Source organism: Mustelus asterias, chromosome 5 (genome assembly GCF_964213995.1).
Source record: "Mustelus asterias chromosome 5, sMusAst1.hap1.1, whole genome shotgun sequence".
Taxonomy (NCBI): Eukaryota; Metazoa; Chordata; class Chondrichthyes; order Carcharhiniformes; family Triakidae; genus Mustelus; species Mustelus asterias.
The window spans coordinates 98,731,445-98,753,433 of NC_135805.1; the positions used below are offsets into that span (position 1 = coordinate 98,731,445).

Here is a 21,989-nt window from a genome sequence, read left to right on the forward strand (position 1 = left end):
TTTTATGTGTACTCTTCATTCCTACTGAGTTCTAACATTTGAATAATATGATGTAAGATAATAAAATAAGTCCACTTCATGTAATATGCACACGGCAATCTGATACAAAAAGTTTGTCTGTTTAAGATTAGAATCAATATGTAATAAAATCAAACTCAACCAATGCTAAAATATTTCCACAAATTCCTTATTTTTTAAATGCCATAACAGAAAGCTGGAAAAGACATAGCCAATATGTAGTATTTACTAAGAACGGTACTAAGGAAATTACGAAAAAAACTGCCAAGCCAACTGCTGCAGAATTTCTGGTTTTCCATTCTTCATAATCTGTGAGAGAAAGTAGTTTGTTTATAGCAATACCGATAATGCACTTGAAGTTATACGGTAATATAACTCACAACTTTCATTGAAGATTAAAACTACAGGAGTAAGGTACATAAAACCAGAACAAAATCATTTCTACAGGATAACATTACGGCTAAAATTATATATATATAATACATTACATATATATACTATATATTTAATACAAAAACATTGTTCATGACTGCCATTTATTTATTGTTAATTGTTTAATATAAATATTGAATGATTATTTGGAAATATTATAAAGATGTCAAATTATCTCAAATTATCACAGCCAATTAGCACCAATTATAAATGGCAACTGAACCCAGAAAATGAAATGCAGTCATATATACCTACCACTTATTTTACATATATAATAACACACAAGGTTTCAAATCACAAATTCCTGACTTCCTAAACACCAGGTGGCGATACAAAAGCATATTGGATATAGTCAATTAAAAATAAACACAAAATGATGGAAATTCTCAGCAAGTCTGGCAGCATCTGTGGAGAAAAGAAAATAATGGGTGGAAGCTTGTACTCTGCACAGAGTGCTGGCTGGCGTAAGAAAACTGGCAAGTAGCTCTCCAGCTGCACAGCCGAGTTTTCACTCCAAATTCTCTGGCACGCTGTACTCAGAAAAGCTGGGGGCATGGTTTCTGCCACCAAACTGGCGGAGCAGGGTCTGATGGAGCCGACCACGCCAACTCCACGGAGATCAGGACACCCTGATCTGTATTAAAATGATGAGAAGGGAGGAGGTAAAGGACAAGTGTATCATCTTTTGCACTGTGGGATGTGGTGGGGAGCAGGTTGGGGGCGGGTGGGGGGGGGGGGGGGGGGGGTGGCGGGGGTTGTTTGTGGGATGACTGAACAAGTGGACCCGGGTATCACTGAGGCAGCAATCCATTAGGAATGTTGAAAGAGAAGGGGAGAGGTAGAAGTAATGGCATCACACTGGAGGTGACAGAGGTAGTGGCATCTCACTGGAGTTGGCAGAGGTAGTGGCATCACATTGGAAGTGGCAGAAATGGCAGGGATGATCCAATGAACATGGAGGCTGGTGGGGTGTAGGGTGACAACAAGGGAATGCTATCATGGAGTTGGGAGGGAGAGCAGAAGTGCAGGAAATAGAGTGGATAAAGGGTAATGACCATCAACCATACTCCAGTCCCCGATCTCACCTCTTTCGTGAGTACACTGATGACTGCATAGGTGCTGTTTCCTGCTTGCCATGAACTTGAAATTTTATTGACTTTGTTTCAATTTAACCTTTCTATTGCCTTCGTATGGTATACCTCTGACTCTTTCCTTCCGTTCCTTGACTCCTCTGTCTCCAAGGATAGGCTATCAACCAATATTCATGATAAACCCGCTGGCTCCCACAGCTACCTTGATTCCACTTACTTACATTTTGCTTCCTGTAGGAACTCCATTTTGTTTTCCTAGTTTCTTTGCTGCATCTATTCAGACAACTGCAACTTCCATATTAGCTCTTCTAAGATTTCTTTTTCCTGACTGATGGTTCCCCAAACTATAATTGCTGGGGCTCTCTATTTATTTCATGCATAAGAACTTTCTTAATCTTCCTCTCCATACTCTGCTCAGCATATGGTATAGGAAGTAATTCAGAAATTATCACTTGAGATCTACTTTAGATTTAGCACCTAACTCTTTAAACTCTACCATGAAGATCTCAAAGCTCTTTCCATTAAAGCAGTTCAGGCAAACATGTCTGCTTTCCTGTCTTTCTCATTTGATTTCCTACTATCAGTTAGTATTGCTAAATAGAATGTGTATTTGTTTCATTATAAAGTCACTTTTTTGCAGCTTACTAACTCCACAAACACCTTCATAGCCCCTTCTGTTTGTAGTACAACGACATTGTTCAGGACCACCATCCTCTGAGTCATACCCAACACAGAATTAGAATCATAGAATCCCTGCATTGCAGAAGGCGACCATTTGGCCCATCGAGTCTGCACCAATTCTGGTAGTACCTTAGGCAGGCCCTTTTCCCCAACCTATCCTCAAAGCCCCACACATTTTCCACCTTGGGGCAATTTAGCATGGCCAATCAACCTAACCTGCACATCTTTTGAGTGTGGGTTGAAACCGGAGCACTTAGAGGAAACCCATGCAGACACAGGGAAAATGTGCAAACTCCACACAGACACAAGGCTGGAATTGAACCTGGGTCCCTGGCCATTGAGGCAGCAGTGCTAATCATTGTGCCACCATGCCACCCTATAAACATCTCCCTCAAATTCCAAAATAATGGGGCTGTTCTTGACTTTGTGCAATAATGTATTTAAAGATATTTTCAGCAGTTCAGGAAATCCCTTTCACTCTCTGTTGGCCTTGCAGATACTATTCCTGTGTAGCACTGTACCTTGAATGAGCATATTCAGGAGAGTATGGGCTAAATTTTACCAACCCCTGTATGGTAGGCTGGGAGGCACAGGTGCCAGTAAAATTGCTGGTCCGGGGTCAGATCGGTCGGGGCATTTTACAATGGCGGGACTGGAAGTGAACAGACTGCCAGCCAACCCAGGAGACAGTCAGCTGATTATCATCGTTAAAGGCCCTGTTGAGGGTCATTTTAACTTGCTGTCTGTGACTTTCCATGCTTGAGGAGGTTACCAGTTACATGGAGGCAGCCTCCCAATGGAAGGGTTTCCCCTCCAACACTCTGCCCCATGAATTCTTCAAACTTTTCTCTTCATCAACCTGAGGTCTCTGCATACCTCAGCAACAGCCACCTCAGCCAGTAACGCTGCTGAGACTTCAGAGCTGCCAGTCCTGTGATTAGGATGGCAGCTTAGAGAACCTGCTTTAATTGGATGACAGGCCCATAGGCGACCAATTGGATGGCCTCCTGTGATAAAATTGCTGAATGGGCCCCTTTGTCACTGAGTGCAGCCTTGGAACCCACATTTCACCCTGTCATGAAGGTACTCACCTGATACATTCAGTCAACAACTCACAACTCATAACCCACAATCCTTTTATGTTATGGAATGGGCGTCAAATTGCTTCTTGGACACAGAAATACCTGTTTCAGGGACTCAATTTTCCAATACAGCAATAGATGAATGAATCTTAATGGCTCACATTATTAGATTCACAGACAAGCTAAAGACTCCCTGCATGCCACCTTTTGTATACAACTGAAAAGTATAACTAGTACCAAACTCTCACAAAGAAATCAAAATTCTCTTAATGACTTCACAGGTTATCCCACTTGCAATAAAAATCTGCCAGTCAAAAAAACAATGAAACTCTTGTAACCAATTCATTCCCTGACTCAAATGGACCCATGGTTAAGGCACAAAGTAAAAGAAGTTCCAGCTAAAATTAAGTAAATTCAACTCAAAATGAGTAAACATAAATAAATGAAAATATCAGTGGCTTGGTTTCAATCATATTCACTGAATCTAAACACCACATTCTTCTGGACTTTCACACTGTATTGTTGTCCAACATTTCAAGATTGTGGACTCACGTAGTATAATTTAATCATAATTTAACTCTATTTTTATATGATAATTATGGTTATATCAGTATTAGAATGTGCAAGAGAACTTTTGGCCATTTGAAAGAATGGGGTTTCACAAGATGGATTTTAATCCAATTTCCTTCCACATCCATCTATCTTTATGGAACTGATCTGCCCATTGGAAAATCTACCACCATATCTGAATGATTGCTACAAACAGAATCATGAAAAGTAGAATGCATTCTAAATGGGTTGGGTAGAATCCACAATACAGTATATTATTGATGCGCGAATAATTCACTCGGGAGGCTAGGACATACCCGGGAATAAAGGCTTTTATTCACAACAAGAATAGAGCATACTGCTTAACAATACTATGGTAGTCATGATGTGGAGATGCCGGCGTTGGACTGGGGTAAACACAGTAAGAAGTTTAACAACACCAGGTTAAAGTCCAACAGGTTTATTTGGTAGCAAAAGCCACACAAGCTTTCGGAGCTCTAAGCCCCTAGGGGCTTAGAGCTCCGAAAGCTTGTGTGGCTTTTGCTACCAAATAAACCTGTTGGACTTTAACCTGGTGTTGTTAAACTTCTTACTAACAATACTATCCCAGACTAAGGGCCACTAGGAAGTAGCAGTGACCTTTATACTCCTGTAAGAAGGCGGAGCCAAACGGAGTGTACCACAGAACAATGCTAACAGGTGGAACACCACAACCCTAACCCCAACAGTAACAAGAGTAACATATGTACAAGTACCCATAGTGGTAACCATCTATGGTTCACCACAATTATCTGTTTAAGAAATAGTGACTTTTGTCAATTAGCTATTATTGTGTTCATAAAGCTCTTGTGCAATTTCAACTGCTCTTACTCACCTTATTTTCCAACAGAATTAGATGTTGTTTTTGAGTAGACATTCTCAAATGTAGTGTGAGAGCTTGTCAGAGAGGTCTGAAAAAATTAAAACCATATCATATTACTTACAATATTTTTTGATTGTTTCGTAGATGAGACATGTTTTAAAAGACACCTTTTGTTGCAAAAGTGAGCCGATGTTGCTCTGCCTCGTGGTTTTCTAGCCCCCACAAACATCAGGGACATGCAGCTAAATGCTGTCACAAGGACGGTGCCAGGGATGCATAAATTCACTTCAACTAAATGAATCCCAGTGCTGTCCCATATTGCTCAGTCATCATTCATTGTGTCTTACTCTGTGCAACATCAGCCTTTCCATTCACAAAGACTTGAAAACCCTACCAAGAAAGCATTTAAAATTTCACTGAAACAGAAATTAATATTCATGCAGCCGGTATCCACCCTGCTATTTAGATAGATACAATTGCATATTGCAAACAGCAACTGAATCTGCATGGGCCATGGACATTGCAACCTGCTCCATAAGGGAAAGAAGAGAGAGGTCCCCAAAATGTGACTGTTACCATGATTTGCAAACATGGAGTGCATCACATCAACCAGCCCACGAATTTCTGTTGTGGGAATTACCTAATATTTTCACCTGGCATCTTGGGGAGGCCACGGGATGGAAAATCAAACGAGATATCCCTATAAGTTTTTCCCATCACACAAAAGGAGAGTAGCACTAATCACTTCCTTACATTTCAAATGTCATCACTACTCTTTGTCTTCTACCACCCAATCAATATTCTCACCAGGTCTATAATTTACCTCCTCAGATAGTTGTGTTTGTTAGGTATGGCCTTTCTGAAATAATGGAGCTACATTTGCGACTACCCAATCTAAAAAGACAATTCCTGAATCAACTGAGGATTGGAAAATTCTGGCAAATGCATCGGCAATTTGTTCACCTACTTCCTTTAAAACCTTCGGGTGGGAACTACCAGGCCCTGGGAATTAGCTAATTTAGTGCCTTTCTTTCTTGCTGAGTTCCAGTCCCTTGATTAATTTGCTTGGAATGTTAAGTTACTTATCCTCTTCTACTACTATGGAAACTGACAAAAGTAATTATTCAACAAATCTGCCATTTCATTTTCATTTGCAACATTTCCCTCATCTATTTTCAAAGGGTCCACAGTATCCTTGACTGCCTTGTTTTCTTTGATAATTGTAAAAAGTCACTGTGTTAATCTTGATATCCTTTACAAGTTTCTTTCCTTATTTCTCTTTGGCAGATTTTACTATCTTTCTCATCTTCCCTTGCGATTTTTATATTTCTCTCAGTCCCCTGCATTTTCAGTATTCGGTGCACTTTTTTGCTTTGCTTAGTTTTATGATATCTCTCACCTCTTTTGCCATCCATCACTAATTTATTGGATAAGTAGAGCGCTTACCCAGTTAGGGTGTTTAATAATCCTATATTAAGCTAAATTGTTTTTGAATACCTCCCAGATTCATCTTAACTATATGGAACAACAGTTTTGACTAATTTGCTGTTGTTTGCCTCTGTATCCCATTCTAAATAACTGTTAGGTTTCTTCATTTCAAACACTGAATTTGATTTTACAATGATCACTCTTAGATAAATGCTACAATACTCTTGGATTACTAAGTCTGGCTCCTTATTGATTATTAAAACGTATATCTTATTGATTTTAAAATGTATTGCTCCAGGAAACTATTTTGATGCACTCAATCACTTGCATCAGTGATTTCAACTGCTCTACACTTGCCGAACTGTATGAAAATTATAATCTTTCATTAAGACAATTCCCTTTTGCTACAAGGTTCTCTATATCTGAATGAATACATTCTGCCACCTCTATGCTGCTATCCAGAGACTTTTAGAGAATGCCTGTTACAAAATTAAGTCCTTTTTTATTCCTCAATTCCAGTCATAGACTCTGCTGATTGCTTTCACTTAGCTATTACACTTGTCTTAATGTTGTAATAGTGCAGGCCAAATTGCAGAGCCTGTGAAAATGGACATGTAGACCATAATGTGCAATTAACCTGCCTTTGAAATGCAGTTGGCAGAATTGTCAACTTTGACCTGCCTGCTAAGAGGAATAACTTCTGCCTGGAGGCAAACCACACTGTTCATTGGATGCACACATGAGGATGGGGACCAAAATTGTAATTTTAAAAAAATTTGTTTTGAACATGGGCATTGCTGACTGGTCAGCATTTATTGCCCATCCCTAGTTGCCCAAGGGCAGTTGAGAGTCAACCACGTTGCTGTGGCTCTGGAGTCACATGTAAGCCAGACCAGGACAGCAGATTTCCTTCTCTAAAGGATATTAGCGAACCAGAGGGGTTTTTCCTGATAATCAACAATGGTTTTATGGTCATCAGTAGATTTTTAATTCCAGATATTTTTATTGAATTCAAATTCCATAATCTGCCAAGGTGCGATTTGAACCCGGATCCCCAGAACATCAGCTGAGCTCTAGATTAATTGTCTATCTATAATACCACTAGGCCATCACCTTCACGATCCTAACAGTTCATACTGCTTAAAGGTAGATAACACCTCATAAAGGGGATGCACAGCATGTCTGGAGCTGATACTGGGCATCATAGAATTATAGAATCCCTGCAGTACAGAATGAGACCATTCAGCCCATCAAGTCTGTACCGACCACAATCCCACCCAGACCCTATTCCTGTAACCCTCATTTACCCTGCTAATCCCCTTGACACTAAGGTAAATTTAGCATGGCCAATCAACCTAATCCGCACATCTTTGGACTGTGGGAAGAAACTGGAGCACCCGGATAAAACACACGCAGACATGGGGAGAAAGTGCAAACTCCACACAGACAGTGACCCGAGATGGAATTGAACCTGGGTCCCCGGCACCGTGAGGCAGCAGTGCTAACCACTGTGCCACTGTGCTGGTCAAGCAGGAAGTCAGACAGGAAGTGAATCTGACCTGAGAAACAGTGGAGAATGGCACAACATAGGAGAGAGTGGGTCCCAAGATTTTCAGACGCTGCAGTGTAGGCATTGATGGAGGAGATAAAAAGTAGGCGAGATGTTGCATCATATTTGGAGCTTGCCAAACTCATTTCTACAAGGCTGAAAATTTTAAAAAGGAAACTGGAAATAGTTTGCTTTACTGGATTGCTTCAAGCTTCTTCAGTCTTTCAAGGGGTCAGTAGGCTTGGGACACTTTTCTGGGCTTCTTCTGCTTCAGGAATGGAGTGGGGTCTGCCTCCTGCAAACATTAGTTGTGACTACAGATAGCACAAACTTCACCAGGAGATGGCATCTGTCCATCTCATTTTGACAGGAAATTTTAGTTCCAATTTCTTTGGGTTGAAGAGCTGGAGTTAATTAACCCTTTCCCATTTCATATCCTAACACCTCAATCCCCAAACGATTTCCAAAGAATACAAATGAAAACTCGCAAACTAGTTTATCTTATTACTTCTGATGTAACTTCCGGTTTAGAAATAAGAGACATACCATTGACTTAACATGCTTTATGAAGGTTTCTCGTACCTATAATTCACAAAAAATAAGTAACATTTAAAATTAATTCTGTACACAAGTGGAAGTGCTTAAATTAGCAAAAATGAAGCTCAAATGTTTTCACCTTGTTTTCCGTGACACTGGCTGTTATTAATATAAACAAACCCTTGAAGAGAAATGGTAATATATTGTTACGATACATTATCATCTTCAGTCAAAATCTACATCATTATTAAATGCTACAGTGCTTGATATATATTTTACCTGAGTTGAGTTTAAGAGAACAAAAGCATAATGCTCAATATCATGAGAATCTTCTGTTAGAGAAAATCCAACGATCCAGGTTAATCCAAAAGTTGGAGTGAGAATCAGGATGGCTTTAATGATTTTCTTCATTGTTTCCTTGTCCTCTTTGTTTCTCATTCCTTCTGATATAGATGGCCTTGTTAGTTTTACGATGACCACAGTCAGAATAAGCATATTGATTCCAATAATGCATCCAACTGGTATGATGAATGTATGCAAGGCAGTGAATTCTTCAGACGGTGTGGCATTTAGCCAACAGATTTTTTCCGCCTTATATTTCCCTTTGCTTATGAAGGTCGTGGTTGCAGCGATCACTATCATGAGGGGGCAAATGTAGCCAACAAAAAACGAAAATAACATAAAGACTGACTTCCTCACATGATGGAAAACAAAGAGAAGCCGGTAGAGAAGTGTTAGGCTTTGAGTAAGTGTCCAAAAGAATACAGAAAGGAAGAAAAGATGAGTGAATATTGTAACAATCGTACACAGGGTGTTGTTATTTTTAACTAAATTAATCGCACCAATTAGGAAGAAAAATTGCGCAAAAAGCAAAGCAATGGCAATGTTGATGAAGGTAGTGTGACGAAAATGGGTCACATTGCTTTTGACAACTGTGTTCCATACAACAAATTCAACAGTGACAAAAAATAGCAGGGATCCAATGGAAATGGTCAATCCTGCGTAGGTTATTTCGTCAAGAAATGGAATAGGTTGTTTACTGAAAGTCATGAGCACGGAAAAGGGTGTTAAGTGATTGCATTCGCAGGATGTTCCATTCTCAGAAACTGTTGTTTTGCAACCCTCAGGTGACCACCTGCTTTTCTCATAACTCCAGAAAACACACCTTGCAGTTTTCAACTCAGTGTTTGGTTTCTTCGGTGGCATTGGAGGAAAAAACATTGTTATGGACAACTCGGTGTTTAATCTCGTGTTGTCATTGTTCATTTTCAAAGAGGTCGATTGAATCTTGTTTAAAGTTTCTTCTGTGCTTTGTGGCAAGAACTCATCAATATTTTTATACATGATGCTTGATATTTTCAAAGAATTGTTGCTTCGACTTGCTTGCAAACTTTTACTTGCTATCTCTGCTGTATAATTTCCAGGAAAACTCTGAAAATAATCATCTGAGCTATTAGCCTCATATATTTTTCCTTTTAACAAAATGTTTGGAAGTAATAAGCTGAATTCTTTTTCAGGAGGCTGATAAAACTCACTGAATGTTTCAAGTGATCTCATTAATTCACTTGAATCAAACATGTTGTTTGTTTTGGCATCCTCTGTTTGGTTTGTCACATTGCTTGCTATTGAAATAAAATCCTGTAAGGAAATAAAAGTAAAATAAAAATATCACACAAGGAAGAGTTATATCAAATTCAAGCTAGATTGATAAATCATAGATTAAGAACCAAATCTTTAATACGTTATAAAAAAGTAGCATGTTTAAATGAGAAATCCACCCCAGTCAATGCAGACTATTTAACATTTTATAACTGATTACCTTTGGCGTGGCTATTTATTTTGGTTAAATTTGTTAACTTTTTTTGGTAACCTTTCCACTTGGCAAATTAAAGCTACTAAACCAAAGATCAAAAATCCCTTTGCTTTTTTTTTAACCAGCACCTTATACTTCCAAGGCAGATAGGTTATATTCTGAGTTTGCTTGCAGCAAATTTTAACCCCTGCCTCACAAGAGACCCCCCCTCCCCCCCCCACAGCTCCATGGCAATACTCCCATTTTACAATTTTACTTAACTCTCTTTGAACCAAATTTATTGCCAATTAGTACCATAGAACATAGAACATGGAACAGTACAGCACAGAACAGGCCCTTCGGCTCACGATGTTGTGCCGAGCTTTATCTGAAACCAAGATCAAGCTATCCCACTCCCTACCAAAGTTAGACAATTCTCTGCAAAGTATAGAATGATACTGCAAAGGAGGAGGCCATTTGGCTCAACATGCCTGGGCATGCCTTAGTACAATGGTCTAATTAATGCCACTCCCCTTTTAATTCTCTCCAGCTCTGTAATTTTTCCCTCTTCAAGTACTTATGCAAATCGCTTTTTAATGTTATTTTTGAATCTGCTTCTATCACCTTTTCAGGTCGAGCATTCCAGATCGCAAGAGCACACTGTGTAAAAAAAAGTTTGCCCGTATCTCGTCTGGTTCCTTTTTCCCAATCACCTTATATCTGTAGCCTGAGCACACCAATCCTTCTGCCAGTGGAAACAGTTTTGCTTTATTTGTTCTATCAGAACTGTTCATGATTTCGAACCCCTGTGTTGAATCTCCTTTTAACCTTCTTTGCTCTAAGAACAATAGCAACTTCATGCAACTGGAATCCCTCAACACTGGTATAATCCTAGTAAATCGCCTCTGCATCCTCTCCAAGGACTTAACATCCTTCCTAAACAGTATTGCCCTGAATTGAACATAATACTCTAATATAGGCTTAACCATTTAGCATAATTTCCAAGCTTTTGAACCTGATTATTCTATTAATAAGCATAGGATATGTGGCACTGAAACAGGTCATTTGGCCCAACCCGTCCCTGCTGGTATCGATGCTCCACTTGAGCTCCCTCCCATTGTTTTCCACTAAAACTACCATCATAGCCATCCATTCCCTTCTCTCTCAAGCACTTGTCTAAAGTGTAGGATCCCATATGTTGCTAAAAGTCTTCTGAATATATTGTGCCATCTTCAAAGATTTATACGCATACACCCACATTGTTCTATAAACTTGTATCATTTATTTTACACTGCCTCTTCTCATTATTCCTACCTAACTATCTCATTTCACACTTCTTTTCATTAACTTTCATCTGCTATGTGTCTACCCATTTCACTTGTCTGTCTATATATACCCTTCTGAAGACAGTTTACTCTAGGTGTCTATTGTGAGGAATCCGAATGATCATTTCTCCTAGTTTGTATGGAAGAGTTTTTGAACAACGACATGAAAGATATCCTGGTATAGTCAGAATGAAGGAATTAGCACAGTTATTTTTGGTGGCTGGGTGTGGATGCACAGATTGAAGAAAAAATTGGACAGTGTCAATCCTGTGCGCAAATAAGAAATACATCACTGTTGTCTTGTTTGCCTTCTTGGGAGTGCCTAAAATACCATGACAACGATTTTGCTGGTCCATTTGAGGGTCCCATGGTCTTAGTAATAAGTAATGCACACTCAAGGTTTGGTAAACCAGAACAGATTGTCAGAACAGATTGTCAACGATAATGGTTCAGTTTGCTTCAAAAGAATTTGAGGATTATCTCAAAGGTATTATTAAAAGGTATTCCGCATGTCTAAAACCCACAACCTATAACATAAGTTAGGACATTACACCAAGGTTGTTCGGGACCAGACATACCTGAACCAACTCATTACCCCAGGATACTAATGGGCAATAAAACTACATTACATGATAAGAAACAATTATCATTGAACAAAAATATTGGTGGAACAATTATCTTAAATTAGCCACATTAATTTTGGAATAGATTCTTTTAGTTATGTTAACATTGTAACAAATGCAGAAGGGTTCAATTGGCAGCTTATCGACTTTGATTTTAAAAACAAAGCAAAATGACTTACTGCTACAACAGTGCTATTAAATGTAGATTTTGAAATCTTTGCAGCTGATGAAAGTGTACTCAGAATGTGAACTAAAGCAATAGCGTTTGCAGTACTATTGTCCTTAAGGTAAAGAATGTCAGTTATATTTCTCAATACTTCCGGCAGCTTTTGGCACGTTGAACCACGTCCCTCCTTTAGTTCCTGAAAAACAAGGCAAACCAATTAAATTAAAATTCTTTCTGGATTGCCCTTAATGGCTGACAATCCAATTTAGATGTTTTACAATGAAGATCGCATAATATTTCTTTGTGGGAGCTCTATGATAATAATATATTTATGTCATGTTGGAGGCAACATCAAGGCCACTGAATTACATTGACTAAATAAGTCAAATCCCATTTTTATTAAATGACAGTTAGTCTAGTTTTAACTTGCACTTTGGTGACCGAACTGTGACCATGGCTCTGCCCACTACTCTGTGAAAATTGAAAATTAAAAGCCTGCATTAATATAGCAATTATTCTCTTGTGGTGTGCCACACATCAGATGGGCTGAATCTTGTGGACCCACCAACATTAGGAACGGAGGTGGATTGAGCCTGAAAATTTGATATCTGTCCAGCATGCTGACTTCCTGACCTTGTTCCCAATGCTGGCCATGAGGCAAGCTGGCGATTATGCTCATAAAGTACTTTATTAAAGCTAACTGGGGTTTAACAGTTAGCCCCCCAGTTTCTAATATGTGTGTGTGTGTGTGTGTGTGCAATGTTAAAACTCATGGAATAAAAGTGACAGTAGCACCATGTTAAGGAAACAAAGAAGAGTGATGAACAGTTGTTTTTTCAGACTGGAGAAAGGTTTATTGTGGAGTTCCCAAAGAAGGGCGGCACAGTGATTAGCACTACTGCTTCGCAGCACCTGGGACCCGGGTTCAATTCAGGCCTCGGGTCACTGTCTGTTTGGAGTTTGCACATTCTCCCCGTGTCTGCGTGGGTTTCCTCAGGTGCTCCGGTTTCCTACCATGGTCCAAAGATGTGCAGGTTAGGTTGATTAGCCATGCTAAATTGACCCTGGTGTTAGGGGGATTAGCAGGGTAAATATGTAGGGTTACAGGAATAGGGCCTGGGTGGTTTGTGGTCAGTGCAGACTTGATGGGCTGAATGGCCTTCTTCTGCACTGTAGGGATTTTATTATTCTATTCTATGATCTATGAATGGCGTTAGGACCATTGCCTTTCCTGAATGACAGTAAGAAGTTTAACAACACCAGGTTAAAGTCCAACAGGTTTATTTGGTAGCAAAAGCCACACAAGCTTTCGAGGCTCTAAGCCCCTTCTTCAGGTGAGTGGGAATTCTGTTCACAAACAGAACTTATAAAGACACAGACTCAATTTACATGAATAATGGTTGGAATGCGAATACTTACAACTAATCCAGTCTTTAAGAAACAAAACAATGGGAGTGGAGAGAGCATCAAGACAGGCTAAAAAGATGTGTATTCATAGAAAATCATAGAAAAATCATAGAAACCCTACAGTACAGAAAGAGGCCATTCGGCCCATCGAGTCTGCACCGACCACAATCCCACTCAGGCCCTATCCCCACATATTTACCCACTAATTCCTCTAACCTACGCATTTCAGGACACTAAGGGCAATTTTTAGCATGGCCAATCAACCTAACCCGCACATCTTTGGACTGTGGGAGGAAACCGGAGCACCCCGGAGGAAACCCACGCAGACACGAGGAGAATGTGCAAACTCCACACAGGCAGTGACCCAAACCGGGAATCGAACACAGGTCCCTGGAGCTGTGAAGCAGCAGTGCTAACCACTGTGCTACCGTGCCGCCCCATTGTCTCCAGACAAGACAAGTTTCACTGGCTGTCTTGTCTGGAGACAATGGGGCGGCACGGTAGCACAGTGGTTAGCACTGCTGCTTCACAGCTCCAGGGACCTGGGTTCGATTCCCGGTTTGGGTCACTGCCTGTGTGGAGTTTGCACATTCTCCTCGTGTCTGCGTGGGTTTCCTCCGGGGTGCTCCGGTTTCCTCCCACAGTCCAAAGATGTGCGGGTTAGGTTGATTGGCCATGCTAAAAATTGCCCTTAGTGTCCTGAAATGCGTAGGTTAGAGGAATTAGTGGGTAAATATGTGGGGATAGGGCCTGGGTGGGATTGTGGTCGGTGCACTCGATGGGCCGAATGGCCTCTTTCTGTACTGTAGGGTTTCTATGATTTTTCTATGATTTTCTATGAATACACATCTTTTTAGCCTGTCTTGATGCTCTCTCCACTCCCATTGTTTTGTTTCTTAAAGACTGGATTAGTTGTAAGTATTCGCATTCCAACCATTATTCATGTAAATTGAGTCTGTGTCTTTATAAGTTCTGTTTGTGAACAGAATTCCCACTCACCTGAAGAAGGGGCTTAGAGCCTCGAAAGCTTGTGTGGCTTTTGCTACCAAATAAACCTGTTGGACTTTAACCTGGTGTTGTTAAACTTCTTACTGTGTTTACCCCAGTCCAACGCCGGCATCTCCACATCATTTCCTGAATGACCCAGACCTTAGGGTACAGGACGCAATTTCAAAATTTGCAAATGATGCAAAACTCTTGCATCAACTTTTGCAAGAAAAGTTTTGTGAACCATGAGGAGGATTGTTTAAAAGGATATGGACATGTGGAATGGGTGGAGAAGTGGCTGATGAAATGTAATGCAAAGAAGTGTGAAATGATTGAATTTGGTAGGAAGGATGCGGCAGGAAAATGTAAAATAAAGTGTGCAATTCTATATGGGGTGCAGGAGCAGAGGGGTCTGGGAGCATATGTGCATAAACCATTGAAGGTGGCAGGGCAGTTTGAGAAAGCAGTCAATAAAACATACGGCATCTTAGGCTTCATTGATAGTAGCAGAGTACAAAAGCAAGGAAGTTATTTTAAACATGTATAAAACACTGGTTCAATCTCAATTGGAGTACTGCACCCAGTTCTGGGCATCACATTTTAGGAAAGATGTGAAGGTATTAGGAAGAGTGCAGAGAAGATTTACAAGAATGATTCAGGTATAAGGAACTTCAGTTACATAGAAAGATTGGAGAAATTGGGAGCATTCTCTTTGGAGAAGAGATGATTGAGAGTTGATTTGATAGAGGTATCCAAAGTCATAGAGTAGATTGGGAGAAACAGTTCCCATTGGTGGAAGGATTGAGAACCTGAGGGCAGTTTTAAAACAATTGGTAAAAAAAAATGGTGACACGAGGAGGAACTTTTTCATTCAGTGTGTGGTTAGCATCCGAATAGCACTGCCTGAGAACATGATGGGAGTAGGGTCAATCAAGGCTTTCAAAAGGGAACTAGGCTATTATCCAAAAAAAATGACAGAGCTACAGGGAAAAGACAGGAGAGTGGCACTTGATGAATTTCTCCCTAGGAGGGCTGGCACAGAAAAGATGGGCTGAATGGCCTCCTTCTGTGCTGTAATCATTCTGTGATTCCATGAAGAGACTATGTATGCTGGTTTAACTGAAATTTTCAAGGTAGTGAGAAAAAATATAATTAAACAAGGGTATCAAATTATATAGAACAAAGATGAGTAAGTGGAGTTGAGGTGCAGAACAGCCATGATTGAATAGAATAGCGGAATGGGTGAAACAGCCTACTCCAGAATAGATTCAGGGATTCAAAGGAGGAGATATAGAAGACATGGTAATTTTAATATTTCACCATTCCTCCTCCTCTTTACATTCTCCTTTCATTCCCTCCCCCTCCTGTCCTCTCCCTTCATTCACTTTCCTGTCACCCTCATCCTCTGCACCTTGCCATTATCAATCTTTCCTCTCTCCCCTTCCTGTCTGTTATGAACAATGTATAATTTAAAGTTCAATTTATTATATACAAATATATATTTGTATGTTAAGAAAGGTAAAAATGGTTTCTGATTCATTTAGGTTTTGTTTATGAACCTTGGTGCCTGGGTGTCTGGATAGACTTGCCACTGAAAAGTTTCAGTTCTTTTGGGTTTGTTTGTATGTACAAATAATATTGATATTTATAATATATAATCTATATCTATATTTTAATGAGTTTTACAACCGCCAAGAAGTGACGGAGTTGGGTTAAAAGGGATTGGAAGTTCAGCGGTTCAGGAAACGAAACAAAAGCATGTAGGAATGTTGGTGAGATTGAGCTCAGATTAAAAAGAAGAACTTCTTGGGGATTTAAATGAGGCTTGAAAATTCTCTGGAGAAATTCCGGAGAAAATCCTCAACTGGAAATACAGTTCTGGGATTAAAAGTTATCAGGCTGCAAAAGGAAAAGAATTGAAGTAAACCCTCAGGAACTAAGATACAATTTTTCAATGATTTCCTGAAGAATTGAATGTCTTCTTAAGGGACAGTGTCAAGCATAATTGTGAAGTGGGATTTTGGTAATGTTAAGTGCAAATTGTCTACACAAATAGCTTGTAGTCAACATTGCTCCTCATTTATTTGTTACAATTAAAATCTTAAAATATGAAATCTTGTGTCATCTGTTCAGCTATTAACAGAGTTTGAATTTCTTTTTAAAATGTATTGGTGTTCGTGGGGATGGCACCAGTGCACGCTCACATTTGGTACTAGCCAGGGCAGGTTCAATTTTGCTAAAGGTGCCAGCTTGTGCACAGAGGGGTCTGCCAGGTATATGCTGAGTGGGCAGCTGGTGATGTCAATGAGTGATGCCAGCACTGCCATTGTGGAGTTCAGTGCTCCAGCTAATGCACTCTGTTACCTCTTCAAAGGGATCATCAATTACTTTCAGGCCACTTTTGGTTGATTTTTCTGCTCTCTTGCTGTTGTTGTAAAATGTTTGGTGGTTTCTGGTGTTGTTTTAAATTCTTGAAGTCTGAATGTCTTGACTTCAACGATTGTGTGCAAACCACTTTCCCCGATGCACGGGTGCAATCATTTACAATCCCCTCGGAATCCAGCATGACAGGGACGATGAGCAGGGGTGACATTGAGCAGTACACGCAGATAGAACAGGGGTGGAAAAGTTCATTAGTAGGAAGCCATCTCTGCCCAGGGTGTGTAGGAAGCAGTTCTCACACCTCATCCTCTATGAGGAACTATTTGCCAGATGTTTTCTTCATTAAGGGCATCCCCACTGAAATCTGGCACCTGTTGTAGCCACACTTGCAGCCTCAGTGTAGGGTGAGATAGCACTGCCAATGGGTGCTTATGGCTAGGAACTTGTATTCAGTGAGCAACTTCCAGATTCGTGCAAGTGAAATTTATATTTCCAGTTTGCCATCTCCTGTGATATAAGGGAGCTCACTGAGGCTTTGTACACCAAGAGAGCTGAATACATTCTTTCTCTCCTGACAGAGATGCAGGCAGAGTGAGAACATAGTTTTGCAACGATTGCAAAAGATTTCAGTGTCCAGAGTGTGAGTGACTGCACGCAGAGGCACTGATCAACTCTAAGATGTCCCACAACTGAGAGAGATTCCTTCCCCTCAAGATCCATCTGGAGTGTGACCATTCTCATTATGTCATACAGATCATTGCATGATAGAATCCATACAGTGCAGAGGAAGCCACTTGTCCTTTGAGTCTGCTGAGTTTTGCACTGAGGATTCACTTAATGATGTGGAAACATCTCATCATAGAATCATAGAATCATAGAACCCCTACAGTACAGAAGGAGGCCCTTCAGCCCATCGAGACTGTACTGACCACAATCTTACCCAAGCCCTCTTCCCGTAACCCCATGCATTTACTCGGCTAATCCCCCTGACACTAGGGTCAATTTAGCATGACCAATCAACCTAACCCGCATATCTTTGGACTGTGGGAGGAAACCAGAGCACAGAGGAAACCCACGCAGACACGGGGAGAATGTGCAAACTCCACACATTTAGTGACCCAAGGCCGGAATTGAACCTGGGACCCTGGCGCTCTGAGGCAGCAGTGCTAACCACTGTGCCACCTTTTTTAAAAGGCTGCAGATAGGTCAAATAGTTTGAGGAGAGGCAGTTTTACCTTTGTCACAATCACATAGGATATTATTTGTGAGTTTGATGAGAGCTGCAGGTTGGAAACTTGATTGTTGAGGTATGAGAAATGCTTCCTATACACTCTGGGCAGAGATGACTTCCAACTAAGAGCTCTTTCACCTCTGCTCTGTTTACGACTCTCCAAAAGAGCATCCTACCCAGGTCCAAGAGCTGTCCACTGACTACATGATTTATGACTCTGGTCCACAACCCATGTACACAGCATGCGTACAATGAAAGCCAGCTTGTCACACGAAATGCAATTGAGCAGCACATTTTAGTGCTAAAACAAGGTTTCCATTGCCTGGACTGTTATGGCAGAGCCTTGCAAAGCTCAGCAGAGCATGTGTCAAGATTTGTCAAGGTCTGTTGAATAATCAAAACCCTATTCTGTCAGTAAGACAGGCACAAGACCTTAATGTGGAGCAATGGAGGATGATGAAAAATTTCGAACATCTTGAGTGAGTCTTCATGGTTGGCAGAGTAAAAGAGTTTTGTAAGGTCATTAAAGGTCATGTACAATGCTTGTTTCTGTTCTTTATGTTTTTTATAGAATCCCTACAGTGCAGAAGGACGTCATTCAGCCCATTGAGGCTGCACCAAAAACAGTCCCACTCAGGCCCTATCCCATAACCCACGTATTTACCCTATGAATCCCCCTGACACTAGGATCAATTTAGTATGGCCAATCAACCTAACCCGCACATCTTTGGACTGTGGGAGGAAACCGGAGCACCCGGAGGAAACAAACGCAGACAGGGGGAAAAGGTGCAAACTCCACACAGACAGTGACCAGAGGCTGGATGTGAACCCGGGTCCCACTGTGCCACTGTGCTGCCCTTTCATAGGTTTGCTACGCAGTAAAGATCATACTTGCAGTGTCTCTCATTAGGACATAAACAGCACTGCAACTCTGTAAGGCACTCTTCAACCACTGGAAGTAGGCAATTGAAGAGGATGCTTGCAATGATCTTCCCTGTGTCAGACAGCAGAAAGAATTCTCTGCAGTTACTGCAATTGGACTTGTCTCTCTTCTTGAATGTAATCATGATCACAGCATTCCTGACACCCCTTCGCATGCTCTCCTCCACCCAGATGAAGGATGTAAAGTTGTGCAGTCATGCCTATGTTTCAGAATTTCAGCCTCTGCTCCAGAGGCTGTCAAATGGCTTTTTCAACCTTGCTCCAGTTTGGGGTAGCAGCGAGATCAAGTCGGATGGAGTATTGAGGATTGGAGTCGATGGTGTATAAATCAAAGACAGAGTCTCGGCTGAGGAGTTCTACAAAATGTTCTCTCTAGCAAGCACTGACCACCTCCAAGTCCTTGAGGAGGTTCCTTCCACCTTGACCGTCAGCAGGGTGAGCCTTGTTCGCTTGCTCCATGGACCATCTTAAAGAAACAGGGCATTTCATTGGTTTCTGTGAGTTGTTGGATGTCCCAGGCTCTCTCAACCTCATTGCATCATATGTTTTAAGCTGCACCATTGCCTTCAGATGCCTGTTGGTCTGTTTTATTTCTTTGAACCGTGATGGAGTTTCCAGTCAATGAAAGCTTTACACTTAGACCCAATCAGGTCCTGCATTTCTTGATCATTTTTGTCAATGGTTCATGATGTTTCCTGGTGGAGAGACCAAAGATCTGTTCAAAACTGCTTGTTATGGTGGACTTTAGGATTGACCAGGTAGTGTAGCATACAGCAGCTCCTACTGGCTGAAGGTTGAGGGGTTGGCAGTTAGGCACTGACTTCAGTGCAAACTCGGTGGGATCGTTGAGGCCCAATATTAATTTCCTTGCAGCATTGTTTCTGTTGTCTTCTCTGTTTGGGGACCAGGCTGGTGGAGATGGTGGATCCGATAAGGCAGTGTTCGGTCTGGCAATCATTGGTACCTGTCATGGCGGGAATGCTGTGGACATCTCAGTAGTCTCTTGCTCAAATGATCACATAATAGGGCAGGTGCCAATGTTTGAAACGTGAGTGTTGCCATGGGAACACCAAACACAATCTGGCCCACACATGGTAGAATCTGCAGATCACGCTTTGGACTTATCAGCTATCTCAGTACCCATTGAATCAAAGTGGCAGCATGTCATCCTTGATCACAAGGGATTGCTTAATTGCAATTGTCTTGCCTATTGTCTGTGATTAGTCTGGTTTTAAATAACTGAAAATTACCTTAATAGCTATAAAGAATCAATTTCTAGTTATATTGGTGTACAAGAGTCAGTTTCTTAGTAAATGGAATAAAATCTAAAGTTTTTTAAAACATGCCTAAGGAAATGCTTACTTTTAAGAGCCTCCTGGAAGGCTCACAACTGGGCGCATAGTGATTACTAAGTCAGCTGGAGTGGGGGGTGGAGGTGTGGGCATGGCCTATTCAATGGCTGGGATTGGCTTCTTGTGCAATGTTTTTCTAACAATGTAAAGATGACAGAAATTGTGCTGAACATAGCTTGAAATGTCTCCATCTTTTGTGTTGACCTGACTGAAAAAAATGAAATTTCTTGTCAAGGGTCCATGGAACTGGAGAGAATGAGCAGGACTAAGCTTAAAATAAGAGTGATACCATGAAGTGTCACATGTGGTAAGAGCTGAACCATCCAATCTGAGCAAGTAAATTACATTGAGAGCATGATAACAAAAAATAATACCTTGGAGAAATTCAATAATGCCACAAGATTTTCACTTGTACAGTTGACAAACACCTTGTCCCAGTTTCCTTCCTTGTTACAAAATCTTACTATTTTTCCAATTTCTTGTTCTTTACAGTTTTTAATGCTTTCTGCATAATGGCCAGCTTTGGTAATGTTCCAAACTTCATCGTTATGAGTTTCCTTTCTGCATGATATTTCATTCTCTGAACAGATGTTTAGAAGAAGAAAAAACAAGCCACAATTGGTAATTACTGTTTAGTTTGTTTTCTGCAATACACATCTGCATATCATTGAGTTTCTACTCTTTTGCTCATCAAAAATTGTACTGGATGAATTTTATTTCATAACAGAGATGGTGAGCTTTGCCTATGGTGATCTTTTTGTCACCTCCTTGATCAGCATACTCAATTCCACATCCTCTCACCATGTGCACCTGAACATCAGTGTGTTGTATTATGTGCTATTAATATTCTAGTGTAGTTGTTATTAAGTATAAGTAAAGAATGCCAATATACTTAACATGTGTACCAATATTATAATTTATATTTACTTTATCAGGTTCAAGTCCAAAATTTCCTCTGTCTTAAATAACATGATAGTAAAGATATGGGTGGATTCTCCCAAAAAAATTCAAAGTGCTGCATTCGCGTAAAAACTGGAGTCAATCCCACTGTTTTTTTTCAGCGGGATTTTCAAAATGAATCTCCCACATTCTGTGCACTACAGAGTGCACTAGCGTGAATCTTGCTGAAAATCAGTGGGCGGGGCCTATTCCTGCTGGAGAGGCCGGCAGCATAGCGCTGAGCAGGCCATTGCGTGTGCACTGATCTGATACCAAGATCAACCCTAGATTGGTGCCCCTCCCATGCCCCAATCGCTGGCCCCCGGATGAGTCCGGGCCAGCCTCGCCATCCCCCCACCCACTTCGATCCCCCCCGGGCAGTCCCGATCTCTACACCCCCCCCACCCCTGGCAGGCAGCCCTGACCCCCACTAAAGTAGTGCACCCCCCTAGAACTCAGCAGCCAGCTTCTCAGGTGAGCTGAGAGTCCACCCCTGCTCCCTATTGGCGAGATTCACATTATAGCTTTTCTCGCCTGTTCGACACTTAGAATTTTTTTGAGAAAATTCCACCCATGATATTTACTTTTTACTGAGGAAAGAGCTTGCATTGTAA

The 21,989-nt window shown here is 40.9% G+C and overlaps 1 protein-coding gene across 1 annotated transcript; it reads right to left on the reverse strand.

The window, feature by feature from the left end:
- On the reverse strand, positions 1–19,543 carry adgrf3a (adhesion G protein-coupled receptor F3a). Its single transcript, XM_078213579.1, has 7 exons — positions 19,472–19,543; positions 12,149–12,331; positions 8,509–9,867; positions 8,369–8,410; positions 8,239–8,274; positions 4,728–4,803; positions 1–327 (listed from the first exon to the last, which is right to left on the reverse strand). Exons 1-6 carry the CDS (start codon positions 19,541–19,543, stop codon positions 4,729–4,731), a joined length of 1,767 nt encoding a protein of 588 aa, XP_078069705.1. The 3' UTR covers positions 1–327; position 4,728.
- Between the last annotated feature and the right edge of the window lie 2,446 nt (positions 19,544–21,989).